At 43.9% G+C, this 20000-nt stretch overlaps 4 protein-coding genes across 6 annotated transcripts in view; all 4 read right to left on the bottom strand.

Moving 5' to 3' along the window:
- The window catches only part of commd2 (COMM domain containing 2), a 3957-nt gene extending 3600 nt beyond the window's left edge, over positions 1-357 (bottom strand). Inside the window, exons 1-2 of one of the 2 annotated variants that reach the window (XM_036006844.1) lie at positions 218-356; positions 45-156 (exon numbers count right to left, since the gene is read on the bottom strand). In XM_036006844.1, the coding sequence (XP_035862737.1) occupies positions 45-111 (67 nt within the window). In that variant the 5' untranslated portion in view covers positions 112-156; positions 218-356. Of the gene's footprint in view, positions 1-44 lie in introns of both variants that reach the window. The other variant, XM_031311825.2, reaches the window with a different exon arrangement.
- Positions 358-5325: 4968 nt separating this feature from the next.
- On the bottom strand, positions 5326-16064 carry lmnb2 (lamin B2). Its single transcript, XM_031311800.2, has 13 exons — positions 15641-16064; positions 12447-12583; positions 12152-12308; positions 11554-11679; positions 10509-10607; positions 9965-10036; positions 9749-9874; positions 9426-9646; positions 8264-8501; positions 8077-8184; positions 6795-6914; positions 6596-6676; positions 5326-5543 (listed from the first exon to the last, which is right to left on the bottom strand). The coding sequence occupies exons 1-13, from the start codon at positions 15854-15856 to the stop codon at positions 5508-5510; spliced, it is 1737 nt and encodes a 578-aa protein (XP_031167660.1). The 5' UTR covers positions 15857-16064; the 3' UTR covers positions 5326-5507.
- Positions 16065-17266: 1202 nt separating this feature from the next.
- Positions 17267-19423, bottom strand: nanos2 (nanos homolog 2). Of its 2 annotated transcripts, none has more exons than XM_031311824.1 (2): positions 19326-19423; positions 17267-18364 (listed from the first exon to the last, which is right to left on the bottom strand). In XM_031311824.1, the coding sequence occupies exon 2, from the start codon at positions 18220-18222 to the stop codon at positions 17506-17508; it is 717 nt and encodes a 238-aa protein (XP_031167684.1). In that variant the 5' UTR covers positions 18223-18364; positions 19326-19423; the 3' UTR covers positions 17267-17505. The 2 variants fall into 2 exon arrangements, with proteins under 2 accessions (XP_031167684.1, XP_035862736.1); XM_036006843.1 differs by lacking the exon at positions 19326-19423 and having other exon boundaries at positions 17267-17771; positions 17814-18762.
- The window catches only part of pde6d (phosphodiesterase 6D, cGMP-specific, rod, delta), an 18734-nt gene continuing 18094 nt past the window's right edge, over positions 19361-20000 (bottom strand). The window contains exon 5 of the mRNA XM_031311827.2: positions 19361-20000. This exon is cut by the window's right edge and continues 591 nt beyond it. The gene's annotated coding sequence lies outside the window, so the exon portion shown is untranslated.

Here is a 20000-nt window from a genome sequence, read left to right as displayed (position 1 = left end):
CCCCCGCATGTGCTCCTGGTCCTGGTCCAGAACAGTTAACTGACCTGCGGAGTCAACCTTCGGCAGGAAGGAGAGATGCTCCTTATGGTCTTCAGACAGGACCAGCAGCATCCTCAAGGGTCCAGCACAGTCCCGAACACACCCCAGCACAGTCCGGCACAGTCCCGAACACACCCAGCACAGTCCGGCACAGTCCCGAAGACACCCAGCACAGTGTCGAACACCCAGCAGAGCCTCTGGACCCTGGTCCCGTTCAACAATAGTCAGGAGCAAATAGATCCATGAACCAGGAAACCCCCTCGAACCGTATGCTGATAACCGTAGCTTTCTCCTTCTTCTTCTTCTTCTTGTCCGGTGTCTTCCTGCAGCCGGCTGCGGTGCTGCCCCCTGCTGGACCGGATCAGCAAGGCACCGGGATGTGGTGAAGTTCTGCTGGGTCTGCTGTCTGAATGCGATGACACTGCTGATTTATGTATCAGTCTGTGTGTATAATGCCTTCAAGGTGTCTTCCCGCCATACTGTTCTAGTTCCATCATCAATAACTTTGGTCATTTTATTATTAATATTGGTAACAGTTTCAGTGTTCTCACCAACAGGGAGCAACATGTAGCTCCAGTCATGTAATATAGTATTGGAATAACATTTTTTACCTTTCAGGCGGCTGATTTATTACAACGCTGATGATGTCATAGTTTTGATGGATAACGTAATAAAGTTTTTTAAAAAGTGTCCATGACAGCAGTGGATCCTGCGTCCGCTGCAGGGGTATGAAGGGCTTGGTCAGGTCAAGCATCCATCAGGTGGCATAATGTCAGAGAAATGTTCCATTTCCATATTTTCTGCACATTTAAACATAGCATTATGCTTTCGAGTTCAAGTTACTTTATTTGTCCCCCAGTGGGGCAATTTGTTGTGCAGCAGATAGTATAGTTAGTACAAATCACACACAATCGTATACACACTATACAGAGATTGCCTACCTTGCAGGCAGTTAAAAACAATAAAAAACGGTAAACAATCAATAAATAGTAAGTCAATAAATTATCTATGGTTCTTTATAGAATTAAAAAGTAGAATGGCTACAACGGAGAGTTTATCTGTTGGTTCTGAGTTTTGGGAGTACAGTAGGGGTGGGATCTCTTGGCACCTCGATCACGATTCGATTCCGATTCAGAGGCCAACGATTCGATTCTAAACCGATTATCGATGCATCTCGATGCAACAATTATTTAATGTACATTTCCATGCGTGATTTTTAAAAATATACATAGAAATCTGAGTTTGCTACTCAGAGTTTGCCAATCACTTCCTAGACAAAGCAGCTAGACAAAGCTTAGATTTTGACATATATTTGTCACACACAAGTTTTAATGAAATGTTTTGTCTACTGAGATTTTTATTTTGTAGTCATTCCATGCTGAAGCCTTAAACATGCTTGTGGAAGTCCCCTTCTCTCCCAGTAATCTTCCATGTCAGAGGCTCAGTCATGTTTAAAGGTGGAGAACATGAAACGTGGTGGTCAGATGTAATGTGATAAAGTAGATGAACAGCCTAGATGTGTTTTGCCTAATTATTTTATGTATGTCTTATTAGATCATGTGTATATATACTAAATTTTCTTTTTTCTTCCTTTTAGCCGTTTTTGTTTTTTTTTCTGCACTCTTGCCACAACTCTAAGTTGTTGTCCATTATCCCATCCTCTTTCAGTCACTCTGTTTTCTGATTTTTTATTTTTTTTTTTTTAAATCGATTCTTAACTTACCAGAATCGATAATCAAATCGTTCTAGAGAGAATCGTGATGCATCTAAGAATCGATTATTTTCCCCACCCCTATTTTACAGTAATGGACCCATACCAGCAGATTAAGGAGAAAGAGACAACTGACTCAACAAAGGACTTATAGAAAAGGGTCATCAGGGTCTTGTCCACATTAAACTTGGCCAGCTTTCTAAGGCAATACAGGCGCTGCTGGCCTTTATTGCAAAGCAAACTAGTATTTGGCTCAAAACACAAATTTTCATCAATAATGGATCCTAAATACTTGTACTCTTTAACAAATTCTATTACCTGGTCGTTTGTACTAGTTTTTACAGTGTTACTATGCTTTCCATAGCAAAGGGAGTAAAACTGAACCTGTTCCTGATACTTTGACTACAAAGAGCTTTACTGTCTGATCTTCCATACGGACTTTTTTAGAGGAAGAACACGGCTTTGAAGGTCCTATGACATGCTGCTCTTTGGATGCTTTTATATAGGCCTTAGTGGTCCCCTAATACTGTATCTGAAGTCTCTTTTATATAGACCTTAGTGGTCCCCTAATATTGTATCTGAAGTCTCTTTTATATAGGTCTTAGTGGTCCCCTAATACTGTATCTGAAGTCTCTTTTATATAGACCTTAGTGGTCCCCTAATATTGTATCTGAAGTCTCTTTTATATAGGCCTTAGTGGTCCCCTAATACTGTATCTGAAGTCTCTTTCCCGAAATTCAGCCTTGGTGCAGAATTACAGCCACTAGAGCCATTCCCACAATGAGCTTTCCTTAGGATGTGCCATTTCTGTGTCTGTAGCTTTAAATGCTATTGAGGAGAGAGAGAGAGGGGGGTGTTGCGTTGACCAACTGCCACTTTGCTTGTTTTCAAGCCATGATGTCTCTCTTTCTCATGGGTGGGCCAAATTCTCTGGGCGGGCAAAGCAGAGAAAGGGGAGGTAACCTTTCCCCTTATGACATCATAAGGAGCAAGATTCCAGATTGGCCCATCTGAGCTTTCATTTTCTCAAAGGCAGAGCAGGATACCCAGGGCTCGGTTTACACCTATCGCCATTTCTAGCCACTGGGGGACCATAGGCAGGCTGGGGGAACTCATATTAATGTTAAAAAAAAAAAAATCTTCATGCTATGGGACCTTTAATGATTTGTACCACTGTGAGCATACTGTAACACAGCAACATGTGGATCATGGCAGCTCAACGGTCATGTGTGTATTAGTATTAATAACACCACTGACATCAAATGTGTATATGTAAAACATTTATTGTGTACAAAAGTAGTTCAACAACACAATCATGAATAAAGACTCACATTTGGCATGCCACATTAACAATACTAGGTTAAATGAAATATCACAAAGAGCCTCATCACGTGACAGTCCCTCCAGGAACATGGGAACTGATTTCAGTTATGTTTACACATTTCATCTCTGCTGCAAACTCTTATTGTACTTTAGTTCCAGGGAGATTGAACCTTATTGGAGTTCTAGAACAACTTTAATTTTGGCTTCTTAAATTCTAAAATTGGCATTAGCAGTAAACTTTCATTCCTGGAGCGACTGAAATACCATCATATATTTCAGTTATCGATATAAAAACGTAATAGTCAGTTTAGCGGCGCCACACTGCCAGACCTGAGCATGTGACCACTTTGAAGCTCTCGGCAGAAGCTGCAGGAGTGTTCGGTTCAGTACTGGTTCATCAGAACCCTCGATATATTAAAAAAAAAAAAAAAAAAAAAAAAAAAGTAATAAACACGCAACTTTAATCCTCCCAGAAATCCTAAACCCTAAATAAGAAATTAATTAGCTTGGTGTAAACAAATTGATTACATAGACAACCACTCTATAGAAAAATAACTAGTAATGTAAAGCACGGCAGACACACACAAGAAAAATGGAGAGCCGCAGCTCAAGACACTGCTCTGGCCTCTACCTCCAGTGTCAATGCCTCTCTAAGCTCATTATCATCACCAGTTCAGAGAGTTTAACGTACAGGAGGTCATGTGGAGCCTTGTCCGGTGTGCAGCACATGTTCCCGTGCGCCTCTCGTTACATATAAGCACCTGTTCCGTGTCAGACAGAAGCAGTTAGCTCTCCCCTCCTGCGGACACTTCAGATCGGGAGCGGGCACCTGAGGTTTCCACTCCCAACGTATATATTCAGAAGAACGAGACAATCCCTGACTTACGGGTCCTAACGCTAAGGCCGGCTACACACTGGCTGCGTGTCGCGTGAGCGCGTCAGCTGCGTGGCCGTTTATATTTCGGGCACCCACGTTAACAGGTTAGAGCTTTCACCCTGCTTGCGTGACACGAAAAGGTGTGCTAGAAATAGGACCGACGCCTATTTTTCACGCGACACGCAAATGTGTTGGACGCGTTTCCAGGCAAAATAGAACAGGAAAAGATGTTTATGTCATTTAGACACAAATGCTTATTAATAAATGACATGTTGATGTTTGAAAGTCTCTAGGTTTTTGATATAAATGTATTTATAAAAAAAAAAAAAAATAAATTTCCAATATTGCACCTGTCAATACAGAACGAAATATTCTGTAGCCTATTTTGCCGTCAATACTGCCGACGTTGTCTTTGCTGTAATCAGATCAGTATGTATTTATGTTTAACATGGTATTTCATTTTATCAATGGAAAACATACATGTGTACAGACAAGGCTAGCATCAGCAGCAGCAGCGTCAGACACGTTTCTGGTGTGCAAAGACAGAAAAATCCACGCAGCCGCCACGCAACAGAAACGCCACGCTCACGCAGGCAGCGTGTAACCGGCCTACGTGGGGCTCGCAGGCAGCACGGGCCTTCTCCTCGGAGAGATGTCGGGCTGCCTGCACGAGTCACACACACACACACACGCATATATATCACTGATGTCAGTCAGACTTATTAACCTGTAGTGTTCCTGTTCCAGAGAGAACTTCCGCTCCTCTCCAAACCTTTCCTACAAGGTTCAAACACGGGTCCTTCATTAAGACGGGCACCAGATGGAGCAGAGGGATTTTTTTTTTTTTTTGGATTAAAGAAATCAGCTCTCCCACATAATAATGCATCATTATTATCACCAATCAATCTCTAATTTCAACTGTTTTTTTTGGGGGGAGTTTCTCCTGGTCTGAATGGAGGGTCAGAGGTCAGGGGATGCTGTGCGGCCCTCTAACAGACCTTGTGTAAAGCACACCCGTGGGCAACTTTGTAATATTGGGCTGTATAAATAAAACTGACCTGATCTGCCCTTTCAACGGAAGAGAAGACGTGAATAAATATCGGGTAAGCACACAAATAAAAGTCTGGATTTCATTTGTTCAACACTACAGCTCTGACTTCTTCACATCTTTATGGCGATACAGCGCAGGTCCGTTACGTCCAGAACGCTTAACAGCTTCTTTCAGTGGATTTCTGAGCAACGGCTCCAGGTTGTGTTCTACTGTGCATCGAGGACAAGTGAACGGCGGGAGAACACGGAGAGTAGTTTAGTTTAAAGATATCCAGCCACTGTTGGATCCATCAGTGTTGTGATCCACACACCTTGGCATTGCTAGTAACATTTAGGAAAATGACTTGTTAAAAAAAAGGTCCAGAAACGTGGAGGGCAGTAAAAAGAGTCCATCAGTCCAATAAAAAACACATAATGATAGATGGATAGGATCATATCTGAGCGGCTCTAGAGAAATATATATTTATATATAATGGGGGAAGTGAAAGCCGACGCAAGGGGAAGGCTTCACATGATGGCGCACTCTCTGGATGACACCTTGCCCTGTAGGAAAAACACAAAAAGGTCCAGATTATCAGAAAAACATTTTATGATGAATGTGTGTACTTTCAACAAAGGAGGAATAAGCGGCCTCATTGCAGAAACTTCCTCAGTCTCAAACTCTTGAATGTGATCTCAGTTACGGATGACATTTAGGATTGTTGGTATTGCAGGAACTCTTTCCTGACTGCATTCAGGAAAAATCTGATCTTATTGTAGGACAGGAGTTTAGCTATTAGAGAGCGGCCCTAACTCAGGGATTTTCCAAGTTAGGAACCCTAAAGTAGGATGGCACAGACCCTGCGCTGAACTCAGAACAACGGTTGATTCTGTACGGACGCCGCTCTATTTTAGTCCACGGCAGCCGGCCAGAGACAAGTGAGAGCCGTTGATATTAGGGCCCGTCGCTCTCAGCGGCCTACCGGCACATTCTGATCAAAGATTAGGGTTGAGTACCGAAACCCGGTTCCAATATGGAACCGGTAGGAATCGGACCGGATTAGAACGCAAATTTCAGTTCCACTTAATGTGTCGACTGAAATATTTTCCCTCCATCGCTCCGAAACGGACGTAAAAATATCACACTTTCTCTGTAGTCTACCGTTAGCTAGCTACCGTAAATGTAGGCTACTTTTAAAATGCCATATTTGCCCTCTGGGCTCACCAAAACGGACGTAAAAGCCTTTCTTTGATGTCATTTTTTCAAGAATCGGTTTAGGAATCGGAATCGTTTTAAAAGTACCGGTTCGGCATCGGAATCGTAAAAATCCAAAAGATACCCAACCCTATCAAAGATACAAGATTAAAGAATCAAATCCAGTTCTAGTTAGGATTTCCTAAGTTAAGACTGACAGGAGGTCTGAGAGGATAGGACCCAGCCATGAGTTTAGGAGTTGGTTCTGGATTGTTACCTATCTTTGAAACGTTAAGACAGGACACAGTGTAGGTATAGGTGTAGGTAGGGTATTTGTTCTGTACTGAGGCTCAGATGTTTTTGGCGTTAGATATCGACCACTATTGGTTTTGTTGTTGATGTTTTTTTATGGTCTACTCACCCTCTGTGCCTCTTCCTCCTCCTCCTCCTCTCCATTCTCCACCTCCATCTCAGTCTTGGTGACACGTCTGGTGGCCACCTCCTGCAGGACAGGCAGTCAGCCACCATGACTCAAATACAAACGGCAACACGCCCCCTCAGCCATGACAACACATCAACCCGCCAAATCAAAAGACACAGGGATACGTGGATATCTTTACCTCGCCATCAGCGTTGACCAAAGTGGTAATCATGTCATTTCCTGTACCCCAGGAAGTCTGACTCTTCCACAACAGGTCAGAGGGCGGACTGTGGGCCACGCCAGCATCAGCAGACCAGACCTGGACACACAGGACGGGTACAGACGACATTCAGCACTCGCTTTCACTTGAAACTCATTGTTGATGTTTTAGGGTTCGGTCCCGTTCAGCCCCACTGACCAGCTGAGGCCTGTACTACGAAGCAAGATTTGGCGTTAACGAGGTAACTTCAGGTTCAACCCAGGGTTTTGTGTATCACGACGGTGGATCACTTGTTACCGGGTTAAAATCGCCGTGGTAACTTCTGCTGAACACCTAACCTGCTGGGGAGCAGGTTTTGTTGGAGATTAGAGATCAACCGGTGTAAAAGCACCGCCTACTGACAATCAATACTCGGTTGATAACGGCGTCACCGTTCTTAGAAGATCAGCTGGAGCTCGGTACGCTCATAAAAATTAAAACATTTAGAGAGCGACAACCCCGTAAACATTCTCTGATGAGTATTTTTATGAAAGATATAGATTTTCAGCGGAGGGAATTACATATAGGCCGTTTGTCGGCTTCTTGAGCCGTGTGTTGCCAACGCGCACATCGGTTTGAATTATGTTTTTATATTTTTTATTCGCTCTCACGATGGCTTCCCACTGCCAGGGTTGCAACTGAAATAATAGGCTAAAGCAACGACAGTTTATGGACACACAAGTGTAATCATGGTCAGATCTTGTGCCTGACTGACGGGGAAGTGACATTGGTAAGCGTTGTGATTTACGCTTCTACAGCGTCGGCTATTTTTTTTTTTGCCAGCTTTCCTTCCTGTTTTAGGAAGCAGCGACTGTATTGCGTTTTGCCTGTAAAACAGTGTCTGTGTTCTTCATATTTATGTAGAATTATAGTTTGCACTTCTTATGTAAAATATGTGGCTCTGGTAGATGTTTGCGATTGGTCGTGCTGTGCAAACACCGCCTCTTTTACGTGAACGTGCGTCGCTGATTGGGAAACCCTGGGTTGATTGAACTAGTTGTTAACCACTGTTGTGACACAGCTTATGCAGGACCGCGGTTGTTAGGTCATGTAAAGCCGGGTAACTGACATAAATCCAGGGCACGTTGATCTTGATTCGTAGTATAGGCCTCTGGTCTCCTATTATCCATTAGGGTTATACACATTCTATATAAACAAAAGCTCAATGAAGAGATACCACAGTGGCAGCACTCTCCCATCCTCCTCTCTTGATATTTCTCACCGTGACTGTCTGGCCCGCCTTCAGGACAAACTTTGGGGAGAACTTGTAGACGACCTCGTCCCTGTCGTCCACCTGTCTCTTCAACCTCCAGTTGCCCAGCGGCTGGTCCTACACAGCACAACGACAGGATATTAACCTCAGGAGACTCAACCTGTCCTGGTCAGCGTGTGGCGTTGGTCGTACACACCTGCTCGGCGTCGTTGGTCAGCGTGACGGCGTTTCCATCCATGTCCGTGGGCGATATGGTGACCGCGCCGCTGGCCGTGGCTTCTTCAGACACGAGCAGCTGCCCCTCTCCTCTCGCCACCTCCGACAGATCCTTGGCCTCCACCTCCGCCCTCTTCCTCTTGGAGGAGCGGGAGGAGGAAGATCCTGTTGTCCTGGCAACAGTGACTCGAGCCGACGGGCTGGGAGACAGCTTCAGCCTGAAAGAAGCACAGCGCTCACCAGTCAGGTAATTTTTAAAGACTATTTTTTGGGGGCATTTTTCGGCCTTGATTGACAGGACAGCTGAAGAAATGAAAGGGGAGAGAGAGAGAGAGAGAGAGAGAGAGAGAGAGAGAGAGAGAGAGAGAGAGAGAGAGAATGACATGCAGCAAAGGGCCACAGGTCGGAGTCATATGGCATAGGTGTTATCTTTTCCTGGTTTTAAAGGCTGCATCACAGTAAAGTGATGTCATTTTCTGAACTTACCAGACTGTTGTGGCTGTTCTATTATTTAACTTTACCCCACTTAGTCATTTTATCCACATTACTGATGATTATTTATCAAAAATCTCATTGTGTAATTATTTTGTGAAAGCACCAATAGTCAACACTACAATATCGTTGCGGTGTCGATAGAGGTATTTGGTCAAAAATATCGCGATATTTGATTTTCTCCATATAGCCCAGCCCTAACCAACACCATCCATACATGTTTATTTGGTTTATTGTCCATTTTGCTACTATATATTGTAGTTACTGTCCTCTTTTCTTAATTTTTGTCTGGGTGGGTGGTGACATCTGTCATCATGTTGCAAGATGTATGTTTTGTATTGAGAATTTATTTATTTTATTTTTTTAAATTACAAAATAATAACATTAGATAGGCTAGATAAGGTCTATACATTTAATTAAATTATTGCTGCCACTGCTTCAGAAGTTTATGAAATGCTATAAAGTCGCAATTACATGACTCCAAAGAGTTCCAACAACGTTTACTATTTTGTGTCCGTCCCATTATATAACAAAGAGCCATTTCAATTCCAGGGTGCAATGCAACAAAATAGTAAAAACACAGAGGGGTGAATACTTTTGCAGGGCGTAGTGTGTGTGTGTGTGTGTGTGTGTGTGTGTGTGTGTTGTACCTGTGCTCCTCTCCCTCCAGCAGTTTCCTGTATGCATTGATCTCCATATCTAGGGCGAGCTTGACGTCCAGCAGCTCCTGGTATTCACTGAGCTGAGCGTTCATCCTCTCTCTCAGCTCGCTCATCTCTTGTTCTTTCCCTTCCATGGCACGCCGGTGCTTGTCGCGCTCTGCCGACAGAATTTCCTCCAGCTCTCTGATGCGATCCTCGGAGGCAGCCGCCTACAAACACACACCCGACCAGCAGAACCATCAACTCGTGAAGCTAATAATAATTAAAACTAATTCCGAAGCTGAGCGGCACAGGCAGTCATAAAGCGGTACCTGTTTCTGCAGGGCACTGAGCTGATATCCCAGGCTCTCTATTCTCATACGGGACTCCTGCACCTCCTCCCTGGCTGTGCCCACTGCCTTGTCATTGATCTCAGAGGACACCTTGGCATTGTCCAGCTAGAGGGACAACAAGGCAGACTTTGTGTGAGACTTTGTGTGCCGAGTCAGAGCTTCCACAGATAGAAGAACAAGGAATCAGCCTCTCACCTTGGCCTGGAAGGTTTGCTCCAGTTCGTCCTTATAAAGAGAGACCTGCTCATCATGTTGCCTGCGCAGGTCCTGGTGGAGCACACACACCCATTAATAATGCCAATTCTAAATTAGGCCCACTGTAATCAGCAAAGTGCACATTTTCTAACACCACACCAGAACCACTGGCTCTCTCTCAGGTGAGTATAAGGGGACTTCTCTATCAAACAAGTGTCATGTTGTAGTGTTCTGTAGCGCTAAGTGCTCATGAGGACTTCAGCTAATTCTGGCAACATCTGATCAGGTGGTTTTATTAAAATTGAGACCTGATAAACTCAAATCTGGATATGCTAAAAGTAATTTAAATAGACATTAATTAGGCTGCTGACACCTCTCACATGAACTGTCCCATTCACTGTGGGCCATAAACACTTTAGCAATGTACAGAGGGAAATGTGAGTGGAACTTGAAATGCAAGTGGAACTTGAAATGCGAGTGGAACTTGACAGTCACACAGACACCGTATTGGCATTCCGTTTCCTCGACGTGTTTCTATTGGCACCTGTAAAGCTTGTGCTAGTTTGAACTCGTAGTCGTGTCTGACTCCAGAGTCCACCTCCACGATCCTCTGCTCCTGACGACGCCGCGACTCACGCACCTCCTGAACACAGGGAGGAAGATCAGAGTGGGACACGTCATCCATCAGAACCACGTCATTGCCTTGCATGCAGATGTGACTAGGGCTGGGTAACGTTACAAAAAGGTTCGATACCGGTACCAATCCCGACTTCGACACCGAGTTCCTAAACAATACTTTTTTCGATACCAATTTTATAAAACAAAAAGAAATTACGGCACAGTCTTGTTATTTATTTTTCAGCTCCTACTAGCCGTCTGCGTGAAACAGTTTTCCCTGCATGCCTCTGCGACGTGTAACGTTAGACAGCCAATTAGGGCTGTGCAATTAATCGAAATTTAATCGTGATTATGTTTTCGGCTCCCAATGATCACAAAAACAGAATAATCCAGAAAAACAATATTTAGCTCATTACGTTTTGCAAGTAAACTGAAAAAATAAAAGTTTAAATAGGAAAAGTATTAAGGCAAATTTCACAGTTGTATGTGTTTTTTTAACTTTTGATTTATTGTTTCTTATCTTTCCAGAAGTCAAAGAGTAATTGTGTTAAATTATCGTGATTTCAATATTGACCAAAATAATCGTGATTATATTTTTTTCCATAATCGAGCAGCCCTACAGCCAATCACAGACATTGTTAGATCTTGGTAGAAGCACGCTGCGTGCTGATTGGCTCACTGACGCTGATGAGATTTACTCCTCAGGTATGGGGTAGGAGACATTTTTCGATACTCGATACTTTAGAGGCAATTAGTCGATGCCTAAAAAGTATTGAATTCGGTCCCCGGACCTAGATGTGACTGTTAGGAAGCGTATTCTCTTCTAAGCACAATGCAAAATGTTTCACGGTAGAAAACACCAACCACCCAAAATGACAGAAAACAAACATATATTGAATCAATAGTTAATAAACAGCAGTATTTTTATTTATTAATGTCTACATGAGAAGTTAGTGAAAACCAGCCCTTACCTCTTCGAACATGCTCTTCCTGAACTCCAGATCTTCACTCAGTGACTGGCAGCGGTTCTCCAGGTCTACACGCATCAGCGTCTCCGCCTCCAGCTGGCGCTTAGCAACAGCATGGCTGTCCTCTGCCTGCAACAAACATTAGCACACGGAAACACGAAATAGGTTTACGTGACTGACCCATGATGGGCAAGTCGTGGTAGAAAACCTGAGAAGAGTTCAATAGTACAGAAGATGACCGTGGGGTTTGTTCTGATCTACTGACCCCGAACCTGGTCTGCGATTGTCCCCCCCGCCCCCATGTCTTTATGTCGGTGTCATCTTGTGGACCATTACATTAAATAATTAAATTACTGGAGCTCTGCTACTGTGGCTAACGTGGATGTGTAATACCTACATACCTAATCGTTAGAGGCTTCACTATTAGGCCTTTCTCGACCTCTTAGCCTCAGTGGGATGGACACTCAACACTGGTTCCTGGTCAGATTTTTATTGTCTCTGGAGGGTACTTAAGCACCATCTTTCATTAAAACCACATGGCAGTTCTCTTCAGACTATTTAACCCTCTCTAGTGTCCTCCTTCCCTGGTTGCAGTACTCACCTTAGCCAGCAGGCCCTTGACATCAGCCAGCTCAGAGGACAGAGCAGCATTCTGGCTTAGAGCTGTAGAAAGAGAGGCCTCACTCTTGTTCAGCTGGGCTTCCAACCCACCGGCCCTGGACACGGCTGCTGCAAGATCACTTTCCTTCTTCTTGGCACTGGGACACATGGACAGGGGAAGGAGAAACCCATTACATGGCTTTGAACTGATTCCAAAAGCGTATGTGGTCTCCACATTCATCTGACCGCCAACAGTGAGACCTGTGTGACAGGTCAGGTGCGCTGCATCAGATCACCTGCGTGTGGCCTCTTCCAGGTCAGCCTGAGCCTTGCCCAGGTCTATCTGTAGCCTGGCTCGCTCTCTAGCCGTTTCATCCAGAACCCGCCGAGCATCAGCTAGCTCTGCCTCATACAGAGCCTTCAGGCCGCTCACCTGAAGAGAAGGACAGACGCACACTCATTACTACAGGGCTGGCAGGGTGGAAGAAGAAACCTTACAGCTCAGGGTTGGTCCACTCGTTGCTGCATTACTGCCCTTTAACACTCAAATAGTAATCCCTGTTCGTTTTCATTAAGACTTGTGACCAAGTTGCTGGTTCACTAATAGGGTTGGGTATCGTTTGGATTTTTACGATTCCGATGCCGAACCGGTACTTTTAAGACGATTCCGATTCCTAAACCAATTCTTGAAAAACTGAAAAATGACATAAAAAATGTAATATGCATTAATTCTTTTTTATTGTATGCCGCCATTTTAAAATTTATTTTCACCTCACGCGGCTTTGCGTCGTGCCTAACAGGCTACTATTTTGCCGTACTTCCTCGTAACACATCCTGCTACTGCAGGAATAGCAACGCCGACGATTTTGGTGCCACTGATATGGCTGCACTTCTCTCTGATGCTCTGAAACAGACGTTACAGGCAACACAAACACCGCTGCACATGACGCTAGTTAACACTATACTCGACAGCAGCAAAACGTTAGCCTACCGCTAGCTAGTAGCTGGATTAAACACGGTTACAATGCTGACAGCTAATGCTAAACGGTGTAAAGTTTGACTGTGTTTCACTGTAGAGGATTCCACCGGGATGTAACAATCTGCAGCTGCTGTTGTTGGAAAAACACAGACAGTGCGTTCAATGAAACTGGTAATTTACAGCCTCGTGGTGCATTCGAAGTTTTTGTTAAATGCCCTTTTCCCATCTGGTGGTTGTTTTTCTCATTCAACAGCTATTTACTGGTGAAATAAGTTATTGTTATAGTGATTACATTATTATTAAGCAATTAATTTTGACGATATGGCCTTAGCAATAAACAAGCCATTCTTTAATGTTGCCAACTGTTTAGTACCCTTCTTTTTTTTTTTTACTTTCTTAAAAAGTATCGGTTCAGGCACCGGTACCGTTTTAAAAGTACCACTTTAGCACCGGTATCCAAACCAAACAATACCCAACCCTAATATTAACTCTAGATTCAAATGTGTGACTAGATTAAATATATAATAAACAAATACAAATCTTAAAATCAAGTTCATAAAGTCATTTTCTTTGCATTCATTTGATTCCCAATCAAGACTAAACTGGTAAGAATTACTTTCCATTGTTAATATGTACTTAAAAACAGTTGTGAAGTGCAAAATAATAGAATTTTAATCATGTGATAAAACATGCGATTAACTATAGAAATTCAACGATTAATCGCGATTAAGAATAATCACTAGTAATATGTTTACTAGTGATCACGTACAGTGAATGGTTAATATCAGATTACGTCCATTTTGGTGAGCCCAGAGGGGAAATATGGCATTTTAAAAGTAGCCTACATTTACGGTAGCTAGCTAACGGTAGACTACAGAGAAAGTGTGATATTTTTACGTCCGTTTCTGAGCGACGGAGGGAAAATATTTCAGTCGACACATTAAGTGGAACTGAAAAGAGGAACCGAAATTTGCATTCTAATTCGGTCCGATTCCTACTGGTTGCTTAGGAACCGGGTTTCGGTACCCAACCCTATTCGCTAATCATTATTTAAATGCCAATAGAGTAAATGTATTTGTTACATCGTCGCTGTTACAAAGTTAAGAAATCAGTGTTTGAGCCCAGCCTGATGTAGGCTAACACATAATGACCCCCAGTCATAGGACTTATTAATTAAACGCTGGTATCAGAGCCCCGGAACTGGGAACGTCTGATCGGTGCATCTATAGGAAAATATATATGATAAAAATAATTTGATTGGATTAATAATACTATGAGCAACTAGAGACCATCTTGTTATGGGATTAACATTACACCAGCTGGGACAGGGGCTTAAAGTGAGAGGGGGAGGGGGGGTAGCTGATGGGAGTGCATTCCCATCAGCTACCCCCCCTCCCCCCTTTAGGAATTAGCCTCATATGATAAATAAAGTTGATTGATACCCCCTACTTCCTGCGCCTTTAAACGTGTTTGTTTTAACTATTATTAGTATTATTATTATAACTAATTCTATCTTTTCTATGTCTTATACTTTATGTATATTTGTTTATCTCCTATGTCTACTTAGTGTATTTGTGTTATTCTGATGTGTGTAAAGAATGTTTCTTTTGAGCTGCTGTAGCACAGGAACTTCCCCAGTGTGGGATTAATAAAGTCTATCGTATTTTTGCTCGGAGCCTCGGACCACACCCATCTTCGAACTCGGCTTTCATTTTGATCCCAACTACACACCTGAAAAGTCTCGTGACTGTAATTTGCACCGTTGTGACGATATCGCGGTGATCAAATCTGTCCGTAGACAGACAGAAATATCAACAGCATAGAAATATCAACAGCTGGCAAAGTACTCAAACAGCGTCTGTGTTTCTGCTAAAGTTTGTCTCTTCAGGTCCACATTTAGCCATGACGACACACACACACACACACACACACACACACACACACACACACACACACACACACACACAGACACAGAATAGCCCTCAGCATGTAACTAATGCAGAGCATCCCCAGCATAATAATCCAAAGCATGATTACATCGCAGAGTAAATGAAGAGCGGCCATCAGTGTGACTCTGCTGCGGGTCAAATTCATTTAAAGTTTGCCTAAAGCTTTAACTTTACGTTGTTGAACCACGCAATGCTTAAAAAAATAATGTAGATTCATTCACGCTTCCGTCAAGTGAAGTTATGAACATGAACTCATAACTTGGGTAATATTTATAGATTGGCGCGCAGACCCACCCGCCCGATCTTCCCGGTCCCGTTTGAATGCACGGTAGGAAATGCAGCAGCATGTGTCTTATTAACGCTAACAAAGTGTAGACTAACGTTAGCGCACTGATTGCCCTAAGAGTGTTCGGCTGTTAACATTTTTATATGGCCAGACGGCAGCCATTACTCACGGTATTATAACTTAACAGTTCAGTAATAGTATTGCTTTGTAATACTTTATTACTAACGTTTAACTACATGTGGACGAATGTGAGTGAACAGGGCTCCCTTCACTCACCTCTTTGGTCGTCACCTCCTCTTTCTCGGACACTTTGAACATCAGCCGGTCGTTCTCCAGCTCCAGGGACCGGACACGGTCGATGTACACGGCCAGCCGGTCGTTCAGGTGCTGTAGGTCCTGTTTCTCCTGCAGGCGAGAGATCCTGGTCGGGGAGAGAGGCGTGGAGGAGGCCGCCGACCGGCCAGCTTCACGGCTCGGGGTAACGGTCGCCATGACGGTTCTTTCGACAATCCTCCGGGAGAGCAACACACAACACTAACGTATATCTAATATACGTATAAATGTTAAACGGTGACGCGAAAACGGTTTCTCTGATTATTTAACGACAAGAGGTCAATCAATGAGTCGCGTGCTCTCAGAACCCGAAACACACTGAATAGACTCCAAGATGGCCGACACCGCTATCACCGCGCCAAAAGCAGAGGACGCTTCCTGTCTCGCAATGGATTATGGGAAAGAGAGAGAGAGAGAGAGAGAGAGAGAGAGAGAGAGAGAGAGAGAGAGAGAGAGAGAGAGAGAGAGAGAGAGAGAGAGACACACACACACACACACACACACACACACACACACACACACACACACACACATAGTGCGTGTCACTATACACACACACACACACACACACACAGAGTCTTGTTTACACCACATAGATCTCCTATATGCAATTATACACCGTGAAGTAAACATGAGTAATACCCATTCAGGGCAGTAATGAGGCTTTCATGATCCTGTCAACACATTGGCCATCCCATAGTCACGTGTTTGCCCTTTCTATCAACAGCATGCATATATATATATATATATATATATATATATAAAGAGTTTGTATAATGCATATTACTGATGTGGATCAAACTGAAGTCACCCCTAGCACTGTAACTAGCAGAAAGGTGTTATATATTTCAATTATTTATTCATGTTTTAACTGTTTCATGAATGGATCTATTTGAGTGAAGGATGATTCGAGCAAACCCAAAAGGCCCAGAGCATTCATGATTTGTTGAGTATAGGAGTTTTTTCTTTTCCCCAAAAATATCAATTGTCACTAGGCTACTGTCGGTCAAATATAGATTGCATTTTCTCTGGTTGCTTCACAATAAAAGCCAGCCATTGCTTTGCCACTGGAATGCATTTAAACTAAAATGGAATTTGACATATTTATAATAAAGCAATCATATGGGGTGACCTCTAGCTCACCCAGTAGGAGCGTTCCCCCAATGTTGGCTGAGTCCTGCAACGGCCCGAGTTCGAATCCGACCTGTGGCCCTTGCTGCGTGTCATCCCCCATCTTTCACCTCTATCCACTGTCACTACAATAAAGGGAAAAGCCACCCAAAAAATAAATAAAGCAACAATAGCCTATAACATGTATGAGATATAGATTTGGTTTATGACCCTCTGACAGCACAGCAGCAGGTGGAGAAATCTGAGTCTGCTATGATGCTGTCTTTTGGTGGATTAAGGAGAAATCTACCGCCACAAAAAGAAAGTGTAGTAAAATAAATGTTTCCACTATGTCTGATGAATAGAAGACATGTTCTGGAAGATAAAGAGCACAAAACCTCTAAACTGAACGTTATTTTTTTTCTGTTTTCAAGCTCAAATCAAACAACAAAGCAGAAGAACTGTTCCCTGATTTATTCCTGATAATGCACAGGTAGATATTACAGGTTGGATAACATGAATGAATGAAACGCTGAATGAAACTCTCTCTCTCTGTGCAGGATGACGCTAACATATTAATGCACAAACTTACAACTGTCGATGAAAAACACGAACTCATAGCCCAAACATGTTAAGGTAAATATGTACAGTGTTTCCGGTGTCCTCAGCACTTCAGTGTCCAACGTGGTGTCCCGGTGTTACCAGGACCGGGACCCCGGCAGCATCCGCCCAGCCTCCAGCCGCTGTGCCTGCGGGCAGTAGCGGCGCGTGTGAGCGCGCTCCCCGGTGGCTTCACAGATGGGACAAGTGTAGTTCCAGAGGATCGGACACGTGACTTTCCCGTAGTCTGATTTCAAGTTGTGTGACCGGTACACCCGCGGAGACTCCCCGTTCTGCTTACAGAAGCCACAGTACCCTGCGGAGGAGGTCCCGGTGCAGCTGGTGTCCGTCCCGGTGCAGCTGGTGTCCGTCCCGGTGCAGCTGGAGTCCATCCCGGTGCAGCTGGAGTCAGACAGGCTGCTGACTGAGGCTGAGCTGGTCTCTAGGTTTGGAGAGGTTCGGATATGGCTCCAAGGTGCCGCCGCTGTTTGTCTCTTCGAGGCCTCGATGTCGGAGTCTCCCTCCCCGGAGTCTCTGTGGCTGTCGGCCAGCCTCTTGAGCAGGCAGCCCAGCTTCATGTAGTCATGCCACATGTCGAAGCCGCTGTTCCAGCCAGAGAGCAGCGAGCCCCGGACCCTGACCTGTCTTTCCATGGCTGCTGAGAAGATAAGCGCTGCAGAGCGGGTGTGTTTGTGTGTTGAGGCATCCCATATTTGTAGACGTCTGAGAGTCTTTAAAGTGCAACAATGTTTCGGTGCTGAACCCGACTCGCCCTGCAGTCTGCGGGCAGGTGTCCGCTGCTCTTTCATCCACATGCACCTGCTGCAGGTCACACTGAGGTCTCACACACACACACACACACACACACACACACACACACACACACTCTCACACACACTCTCACACACACACACACACACACACACACACACACACACACACACACACACACACACACTATAACTTAGAGTATGCAGAAATAATTAGAATCAGAAAGGATGATTTGCTATGTAGGTACCACTTGTACCTCAATGTGCATTGGTGGATGATGCATACATAAACATATTGAAAGGAAATAAATGTAAAAGAAACGGTAACATAAATAAACAAATATGTACAATATAACTATTAAACGATATGAAAAGCCAGCTGTATGTTGGGGGCTAAAGGTAACTGATAACATCATAACATAAACTAATACTACCACATAATGATGTGTTTGTGACCTGATGCTGACCTGAGGAGCTCTGGTGCCACATTGTCTGCTCTCTAACTGTTGAAGCTGCAGGTGACCTCATATGTCTGTGTGTGTCTCAGTCTGTCTGTGTGTGTGTGTTTATAGTGTGGTCTAGACCTACTCTATCTGTAAAGTGTCTCAAGATAACTCTTGTTATGATTTGATACTATAAATAAAACTGAATTGAATTGAATTGTGTTTGTGTGTGTCTCTGTGTGTGTGTCTCTGTCTGTCTGTGTGTCTCTCTGTCTGCCTGTGTGTGTGTTTGTGTGTCTCTGTGTGTGACCTGATGCTGACCTGAGCTCCTCCAGGTGCAGACAGACATTAAGCACCTGCTGTCTGACTTCCATCTGCCCTGCTCTTTCTATCTGTCTTTTTAAATGTATGGACATTAAAACACACTCTGGATTCTGATCATTTCATCAAACTCCTTGTTCTTGTTCTTATATTAGTTGTAGCAGTGCTGCAGAGTTCCCTGTGCCCTGCTGCTGTCTGGTTGGGATGGTCGCTGTGTGGAGCTGTGATGTGATCAATCAGCTGCTGTGCAAACCAAGTATTACGTGACGGAGCAGCAGCAGCCAGTCTTTACTAAATGTCAGCTGGTCAGAATAAAGCCGTTTGTGTCAGACACGCCCAAAACACACACAGGTGCATGTTATCTGGAAGCAACACAATAAGGACCACACACACACACACACACACACACACACCTCATGTTATTACAACATTGGATAACTTTAATCCACAACTTGTGTCATATTAAAACTATTTTACACAGCTCAGTTAGCCGCTAGGAAAAAAAACAAACAGTGACATCCACGCAGTGAAGCCAGAATGTCCAGAGCTGAGCTGAGCAGCTGTTAGCATCTGGGGCTAGCTGGGCTCAAACTGTCAACTACTGAGAGTAAATAACGCAGGTCTACACCGGGTAAGGGTTTAGTTAAAAGTCACGCATTATAAGTACAAGCATGTGAGTGGATGTAATAAAAGACGTGTCAGTGTGCAGCTTCTCATCCTAAAACATCACTGTTCTGACCAGGCTCATGTCCTCAGGAAACAGGGAACAGGTTGGATGGAAGCCGTGTCCCACTTCAGAGGACTACAGCTACCACTCGACCTCGCAGACACCGCCATCAACGATGCATTCAGGCAGTCCTCGTCAGCTCGTAAAAGTGGACCTTCTCAGAGCTGAGTTGTTGTGTCCAAATGCATGCGTAAAAACTTCTATTTCTCTGATATCACAGAACCATTTTCTGACTTTACAAGTTACTGACTACAAACAGAGGCTGCATTTCACTGGTGGAACGGGACACGATGATCTACTCTGTTAGGAAGAGTGGACTTCACAGGAAGTGG

Source organism: Sander lucioperca, chromosome 11, assembly GCF_008315115.2.
Source record: "Sander lucioperca isolate FBNREF2018 chromosome 11, SLUC_FBN_1.2, whole genome shotgun sequence".
Taxonomy (NCBI): Eukaryota; Metazoa; Chordata; class Actinopteri; order Perciformes; family Percidae; genus Sander; species Sander lucioperca.
This window is presented reverse-complemented; position numbering and strand designations above follow the sequence as displayed.